Source organism: Arachis duranensis, chromosome 4 (genome assembly GCF_000817695.3).
Source record: "Arachis duranensis cultivar V14167 chromosome 4, aradu.V14167.gnm2.J7QH, whole genome shotgun sequence".
Lineage (NCBI taxonomy): Eukaryota > Viridiplantae > Streptophyta > Magnoliopsida > Fabales > Fabaceae > Arachis > Arachis duranensis.
Window position 1 is genome coordinate 10,994,976 of NC_029775.3, and position 9,244 is coordinate 11,004,219.

General features: G+C 36.6%; 2 protein-coding genes across 2 annotated transcripts in view; both read right to left on the reverse strand.

Moving 5' to 3' along the window:
* Positions 1-9,244, reverse strand: part of LOC107483339 (stilbene synthase 3) — a 46,430-nt gene that overhangs the window by 28,439 nt on the left and 8,747 nt on the right. The gene's annotated exons all lie outside the window — the stretch shown is intronic.
* Positions 2,540-3,524, reverse strand: LOC127746490 (stilbene synthase 3-like). Its single transcript, XM_052259888.1, has one exon. The coding sequence runs from the start codon at positions 3,518-3,520 to the stop codon at positions 2,540-2,542; it is 981 nt and encodes a 326-aa protein (XP_052115848.1). The 5' UTR covers positions 3,521-3,524.

Here is a 9,244-nt window from a genome sequence, read left to right on the forward strand (position 1 = left end):
AGGGCCCACTTTAGGTCCAATTGGCCCGGTTTGGCCCGTTCGGTCCAATCTTGGTCCGAATTCTATAAAATTGGTACCAAAATTCTCGTCTCAGTTTCCTCTATCACATTTAGCCATAAAAATCACATTTTAGGCTTTCCAGAATAAATTCTCATTTATGGGTTAATTAGCCGTTAATTTTTTGAAGACTAATCATGTTTACAATAATAAAATATAATTATAACAATAATTATATGCTATATGTACATAAAATAACTGCCTATATAGAATACATATTAAAATATAAAATATATATTGAAAATGAATTAAACAATAAATATATTTATGCACACATACATAATGGTTAATGAACAATTTTATAGCTAATTTTTATGCAATATAATATTTTTATTATAAAAATTATTAGAGTTTATTTATTTTGTGTCCTAAAAGTACATATTAAGATTACAAATTGAGAATATTTTTATTGAAAATACAAAAAACTTAAGTTTTTAATGTATTTATTTTACAGTTATTAAATGAAAAAATTCAAAACCTTTTAGTAATACTAAGCTTATCATGTATTTTTAAGACACATATTAGCTAAACCTAAATTATTATTATGTTATATATATTTTGTCTCCATTATCAAAATTTTTTAGATCCGTCACTGATTCTAAGAAAAAAGTTTCAAAAATTAGAGACAAATAAAGTAGAGAGAATTCCATGGAAGGAAGAAATAAGACACTTGTGGACAAAGTAGAGAGAATTCTATGAAAGATATTGTGAAACTTATGTTAGAACAAATTTCTCCTAGTATGAATATTGATAAAGTACTTTCTCTAGTTGCGATATCTGAACAATTGTCTGCAAATAGTGCACAATATCCAAATTGTCGACATTCTTCTCCATCAACTCATCCTCCAAATGATGATTAGGTATATATATGTGTGTGTTAAATTATTGTAACACTTGAATATGTTTATGTAGACATGTTATTGTTAAGAATCTTTTTTATAACATTTTTTTTATCTATTTAAATTTGACTGCAACTTGTTTATGGTTGGATGAAGTTTAACGAGATAAAGGTAATTCTTGGCACAATGATAAAATACAAAATTCTTGATTTCAAATGCATATATATATACTTTTTTTTTGTTAAAGTCCATGAGAAAAATATGTATTTTGTTTACTTATGTTTATTATTTACTTAACTTGATAACTTAGCAAGTATGTGCATCTTAAAGTTATTTAGTTGGCATTTGAAACACCTTTTTATATATATGCAATATATTAGCTTATTCTTCCTGTATATCGATTAAATTGAGTTTAAATATTTAAATATTGTTAGTGTGTGTTATATATCCTTCAAATGTTATATAAATTAAGAAAAACAAAAAAAAAATTGATTTAGATATAAAGAAAGACAACCTAAGAAAAATTTAATAAGGTGTTGCTTTAGATATTAGAAAAAGATAACTCCAAGTAAACTTAAACTAGTATTGTTTTAGGTACATGAAAAAATAACTAGAAAAATTTATTATACAAGTGTTGCTTTAGCTATATGAAAAGGCAACTTAGAAAAACTTAGACAAGTGATGTTGTTTTATGTATTAGAAAATACAATCCGTAAAAGTGTTGCAATAAAGTCATTATTAATGCGTTGTGTTTGGGTCCTCTAAGGCAACTCTTACATGAAGTTGCTTTTTTTAGTAGAAAATGCAACTATTTTTAAAAATTAATATGAAAAGAGTTCCCTTTCATGTAAAAAAAGTTGCCTTAGACCAAAGGTAACGACTATATAGTCAATCCAAAAAATAGTGTTTTGTCGAAAAATATTACCTTTAATCAAAGGCATCATTTTTTTTTATCGTAGACAATGTTTTTAAAGAATTACTTCAGTCTAAATTTATTGTAATGAACACAGGATGATAGAATTTTCTATAAGGTTAATTTAGTGCTAGGGGTCAGTAACTTTTGTGATTTGTAACCATCAAATAGCCATTAATGATGTTTTTAATGATGTGAAATTACTCACTTTTCTTTTGTTGATTATATGCTGGCCAAAATTTAATAAAATTGTTGCCTCTAAACTTTTCCATTATTATATTAAGCTTGTATAATGACATATTAAGAATTATACAAGAAAGTAACATTATACTATTATATCATTACATGAGAAACTTCAAACACACGATAATATACAAAACTACAAACATAACACTCCCAATCCTTGCACTAACGTACCTAATATATACTTTTTTACTTTTTCTTAAATGGAACCTCGTGAAGGTGGTTAGAGCTGTATTTAGATGAAAATGCAACCGAAATATTCGTATGTGTCATGTTCCTCAATTGAAAAGAATATGATATATTTTTTACCAACAGTTACAAATTTTGATATTGAATCTTCGTATAAAGAAGTAATTTTGACATTTTTGTCTAAGTTTTCACTCATCTAATATTCTATATGGGCCAATCAGGACCATATTTTGCAGTAAAAGAAAAATATTAAAAAATAACTTAGTCATATACATGCAAAGACATATAACTGCGCGCATCATATGGCCACGCTGCGAAGAACAACGATTTCAATAGTAAGACCAGGACCAAAACCAAAAAGCACACCCCAATCAAGTCCTTCTCCGGTGGTTTTAAGTCCTCTTTCAAGGGAATTCTTCCTCATCAAATCCATAATGAAGAACACACATGCACTTGACATGTTACCGTAATTGCTAAGCACATCTCTAGTGGCTTTCATCTTCTCTGGCTTCAAATTCACCTTCTGTTCAACCTGGTCCAGAATTGCATGTCCACCAGGATGTGCAATCCAAAATATTGAGTTATAATCAGATATACCCAACGGATCAAAAGCTTTATTGAGTGCTTCATTGATGTTCTGTGAAATAATATCAGGAACACTTTTGTTAAGATAGAATGTAAGCCCAACTTCACGAAGGAGACCGCCGATGGCTCGATGGCTGCCAGGGACAAGTTTTTGATCGGTCAAAACAAGCTCAAAGATAGGCTTCTCAACCTCTGGCACAGGATCAGAACCAATGATAATCGCAGCAGCTCCATCTGCAAATAATGCTTGCCCTACAAGACTATCCATGTTTGTCTCACTAGGACCACGAAAAGTGACTGCAGTATTCTCAGAACAAACGATAAGTACACGAGCATCCTTGTTGTTTTCAGCCAAGTCCTTAACCAAGCGAAGGACAGTGCCGCCAGCGAAGCAACCTTGGTGGTACATCATGTACCTCTTGACGCATGGGTCGAGTCCTAAGAGTACGATGAGTTCGTAATCAACGCCAGGCAATGCAACACCATTGGTGGTACAGAAGATCAAATGTGTGATCTTAGACATTGGCTGGCCCCATTCCTTGATGGCTTTGGTTGCAGCCTCTTTTCCAACCTTTGGTACCTCCCTGATCATCATATCTTCCCTTGCATCCAACGACGGTGCCTTATATGCACACATGTTGGGGTTCTCTTTTAATATCTCTTCTGTTAAGTACATATATCTGTTCTTGATCATTGTCCTTTCACCTAAAATGGTATATAATTCACATCTATCAATACTCTTTTTTAAGTTTAAAACATCATCCACTTATATAAAAAAAATTGGGTTTTGACATTTTAAATTCTGATCAGTTCGCATATCAAACCTTTCAAGTTATTCATGTAGTAATTTAATTTGAACTTTCAGAGAGTTTGCCATCTCTTATTGCTTGCTCTAATGCATCCCTCAGGTCAAAGCAGTCTTGTGTTTGGTGTCCATAGCCCTTGTGGTAGTCACAGTAGAGGCTCTTGTTCCCCCTGTACGGTCCTTGAGTGGTCGGGGCTTCGACAAGATCCCTCTCTCGGCTATTTGCTGGTAAACTTCCACGATGGGAAGAGTGAGTGGAGTGTAGTTGGTGAACTTCCCGATCCGGGAAAACGGTCTGTGTGCCTTGGTCGGCCCTCCCTCCTTGGCTTGTTCTTTGTGTCTCTCCCCATTACACTGTTGCCTAGGTTGATTGTAGCCGGAGTGCCGTTTATTGGCGGCCACAACCTGGCTGACTTCTTCGTCATTTATGTATTCCTTAGCCACCGTTTGGATCTCGTGCATCGTCCAAACCAGTTTCGTGGTAAGGTGTTTTCGGAAGTCCTCGTTCAGGAGGCCGTTCGTCAGGCAAAGGCTGGCCACCGAGTCGGTTAGGCCGTCAATTTTCAAGCATTTGTCGTTAAAGCAATCCAGGTATTTTCTGGTCGGCTCCCCGGGTCTTTGGGTTATCCCGAGCAGGTTGATCGGGTATTTTGCCTTTGCTATTCGCGTTGTGAACTGAGCCAAGAAGGCACGGCTGATGTCCGAAAATCCATAGATGGATCCCTGCGGGAGGCCGTTAAACCATCGGATCGCGGGTCCGGCTAGGGTGACCGGGAAGGCCCGGCACCTCACCTCGTCCCCTACTCCCTCCAGATTCATTCTAGCTTCGAAAGCCGTGAGGTGTTCCAGAGGGTCTTGGGTTCCATCGTACCTCATGTCCGTTGGTTTGTCGAAGTGCTTCGGCAACCGGACCTCAAGGATGGACCGATGGAACGGGGTGGCGCCCATTATCACGGGTTGCCGCGTTCTCACAGGCCTTCCTTCCCCGCTATCGCGATCTCGTCCCGTGTGGTACGTTTCCTTACCTCGGGAGTAGATGATTGTGTCGTTTCATTTTTTCGGAATGGGAGAGTCTTCTCGGGTGCTTTCCGCTTCCGTTCTGGAAGCGGAGGCGTGCCGGGGTTGACTCCGGTGGGAATCTCTCTCCCGGCTCTCTGGGGACGGGGAGTAAGTAGGATCAGTGGTCCGTCGATCGTGCTCTTGATCAGCTAGTTGTCGTTCCAAATTCTGGACTCTGTGGCGTAGCTCCTGCATTATTCGGGCGCTGTCACCGCCAGTTCCTCCGAAAGGTCGTGTCTCTCGCGTCCTTGTGCGCGGTTCGATGGGTTGCCGGGGGGACCTTCATCGTCCTCCCGGTGAAGCGACAGAGGCTGCCGCCTCTGCGCTGGCTGCTTGGCCTTGGTCTCTGAGGCCCGGCACAACTTCCATAACAGAATCCCCACAGACGGCGCCAATGTTTGGTGGAACGGTTATCGGACAGTTCGGGTGGATATTTGAGGGGATGAGAACGCTTCAATTGTGGTCGTGCTGGGTTCAGATCTTCCGGGTAGCCGAGCTCTCGTTGTGGAAGGAAAGAGGGGGTGCCACCTGCAAAGACACTCCGACGCTCTAGTTAGCTAGTATGCAGGTGGGGAACAGGTTGGGTGGAATGTGTGACGTACCTTGGGGGGTAGGACCCTTCCCTTATATACCATGTCAGGTGTGGGTCCCAGGAGGGCAGAACCCACCTTCTTCGAAGCTTCCTTGTACAGCTGTGGTGGCCAGCTGTCCCGGAAGGATGCGCGGGTCGGACAGGTTCGGGTCACCTGACCGTTGAGGTCGGGTGGTGATCGGGTCGGGTAGGCCCAAGTTCTTTCTTGGGCCAGGTCGTAACAGTAATAAAAAAATTGTTACAAAAAGTCGAAATTTTGAAACAAAAGGATTTTGTAACAAAAAAAGGGGCCATTATACTATATTCTGTTACAAAAACTAAGTTTTTGTAACAAAAAAGGAACTGTTACAATTCAAAGTGATATTTTGTAATAAATTTTTCTGATACAAAAAATCAGAAATCGTTACAAAAGTGGTAACAAATTTTAATCTTCAAGGTATTTTTGGTGACAATATATTTTTTCCTATCATAAAATTTTGTTACAAAATGTAACTTGATTTTGTAACATTTTTTTTCTTTAGTTACAAAAGTAAAATAATTATTTTGTAACAATTTTTTTAAATACAAATTACATGCATAATTTACTAAATTATTTTTTAATTAACTAATATATCAACTATTTACTAAGCAAATCTACATTTATATAATATGTAAAAACATACATAATTCAAACATGCCTCATTTAGCTAAAATTATTTTAAAACAAAATAACATTAGTGAGTACATTGATTAGTTCTACAAGTTATATGTCTTGCACAAGTTCAACCAAAAGTTAAAAGTTCTAACATAGATTAGTGTCTCTATGAATCAAAATATTCTTTAGCCCTCAAGGTAGCATGTGGTCACCATTTCAGCACTACTGTAAATAAGAAAAATCGAAACAAAAAGTTATGTACGTAGTCAAAAGTTCCTTAAGTTCAAAAAATTTCTAAATTTTCAAAACAAGCAAGTTTATATTCACTTCTCAATAATTCAAAATGCCAAAACAAGTGATACACATGTATGTGTAGAGCACATAATCAAGTAAATATCAATCACAAGTAAGTGGCATAAATTAAAACAATTTGGTGTTGACTAAGTTAGAAACATAAAGAAACATGTAAGCCAAAGAACATTCAAACACCAAATTCCAATGAAGCATAAAAGTCACAAGGTTGAGACAAGACTTGAAAAATCCATGCCCTATGTGACTTAAGGTAAGTTAGGCATGAATAAAATAAATCAAATTAGCCATATACGTAAAAAGAAATCTTCAACCTTGTGAGAGCATGCAAAAGAGGCTCTTCTTTTAAAAGAAAGTTCGTGGTCAATTTGAAAATTCACTTGAACTATTCAATACATAGGAGTAATTTAGTATGAAAAAAATGGCAAAGAATGTTAAAGGCATGACCACAACTTGCAAAGAAATATCTTGAGGCAATCAAAAATCATGTAGCAAACAAGGGTCTATTTTGACACAAAAATTTGTCAAATAGAACTTGTTTACTCAAACAACACAATCCAGTTTAATTAAGCAACCAAATAGGACAACAACAAAATAGTGAATAACAAAATTCGAAGCTTCCAGCTTCCAACAACCAAAACAGTGAAGCACTTCGCCGGATAATCAATAAATTGAGCTTAGCAACAGTTGAAAACCAAAAGCAATTAAATACCAACTCAATCAATTAATTGAATCAAAGATGAATATTGAAAACAGATTAAGATAAATTTCGGTAGCATTTCAGCAGTAAATTTGCCTATTTCACAATTTCAATCAATCAATTCAAATTCCATATGAATTTTTTGACAGTTAAAAATACAAAAAATCATAATGAATTCATAGGAAGCAAGTAAATAAGCCAATTCCAGCAAAAAAACATGAGGAAACAATTAAAACCAATCCAACCAGCAAGAAGCAAAGCAGCACTCAGTAGAACAGCAATTAATGGCCCATCATACAGCACCCAAAACAGTAAAATGAACAAAGGTAATGGATTCAGGCAGCATTCTATTCATTGAAGTCAATAACCATTACACTTGCAAGCAGCAAGGGCACAACAGTTTATCCATTAATTCAATAGAAAATCAATCAAGCCAAACTAAACGATTTCAGCAATAGATTTATCAATAAAACCAATCTCAGTTTAGCAACCATCATCTATTCCAACACAAACAACAATAACTCAGCAGCATTTCCTTTCTCATTGAATTTAACAATCATTCAAAAAGCAAGCAATGAGGAGAAAAATCAGCAGCGACCAACAGCAAGTATAGAGCTGCAATAACAATTTAATGTGAGAAATTATTCAACAACAAATGCACACACAATGCAATCACTATAAACACAAGTAACTATTCGAAAGATATTTATGTCATTTCCAACAACATATTACACCAATTGAAACTATGATAACATTAAATGAATTCAAGGACTGAAATCATAAACAATTAACTTTAGAATCAGAAGTTCATATCTTAACACCATAATCAAATTATTTACCCCAAAAACTAATAGATCTAAAACATATTCTGAAAGCACCCGGAAGAAGATAGATAGCTCACTAACATAAAGGGGCTTTTTTGCATTTAGTCGAGACCATTGACCTATTTTAGACCAACGGTTGCATAATTTTTTCATCAATTTATAACTTGGGAAGAACACAAGACATCCACCTAGAACAATGTTGAAGATTTCTTCTAAAGATCTTCCAACTGCATCCTACACCATTACTTACAGTCAAAAGGTGTAACTAGAGAAGGAAGAAAATTACAAATAGTGAAAATATCAAGCATACCTGAAAGGCATATCCATCTGCCGCTTTATAACTTTCATTCAAAGGATAATTACTAGGACCAGTTGAGATTATAGAAGGCCACAACAAAACAAATTCCACTAAGTAGCATAACAAGTAACACTGATCAAAACACTGATCAGTAACAGAGACGGCATAATAATTAACACTGAGCAGCATAACAAGTAACAACAACAACAACATAACAAATTCCGAATTCAAAACACTGAGCCGCATAACAAGTAACAACAACAACAGCATTACAAAAGAAAACGAAAATCACAAATAAAAAGTTCAACCGCAAACCAGTAAATCAACAGAAATTAGTAAATCACACCTTCACTAACCTTCCACTAATAGCAGGAAGACGACGGAGACATTTTCCCCAAATCTCCAATAGCAGCTTTCCTGTTTTCTTTTCCATTCATGTTCCTCTTCACGGCGGACCTTGGTGACGGCGGCTCCACCCACGGTGACGGTGTGAAGCAGCGCCCCTTCCTTCTCTTATTCGTGGCGACTCTGATGGTGATGACAAGGCACTGCGCCGGTGGTAAACCCTAGTGGCAGCAGTGACGGGTCAGAGGCGCTCCTTGGTCAATGACGCGCGCGACGGGTACAACGGCGGTGGGAGCAGCCGAGGCGACGGCGACGCGGGCTCCCCTGTTGGCGAGTTCGCAGCAGCTCCCTCTACCTCTCTTTCTCTCTCTCTCTCTCTCTCTGTCTCTCTCTCTCTCCCTCTCTCTCACTCAGACACATCTTTCTCTCCTGCGATGGCTTGGCGGTGACGCGACGGTAATGGCGAGGTGGCTGGACAGTGGCAGCAGCGTGGCTCTTCCTCCCTTTCGATCGTAGCTCTCCTTCTCTTTTCTAATTTTAGTATTCACGGTGTGTGCATTTGTGTTGAAGCTGGAGTTTGGGAAGGGATGATGGCTGCTGTTAGTGTTATGTTAGGGGGTTAAGGTTATATTAAATAAAGTTAGGATATATTGTATTCATTTAAAATTCAATTTAATTTTTTTAAATTATTTTTAAAATGTTATTTAATTATTAATTAAGTAATTAATTTTTAATTAAGTATTTTAATTGAAAATAAAAGATGATATAATTTATTTTCGTTATTTATAAAATTAAAGTATTAAATTTTAAAGTCTCAGTTATTTAAACTAAATCATATAAAATTTTCATTCT

Excerpts from the sequence above, each read along its gene's own strand:
- LOC127746490 (XM_052259888.1), bottom strand. The coding sequence starts at position 3,520 with ATGATCAAGAACAGATATATGTACTTAACAGAAGAGATATTAAAAGAG.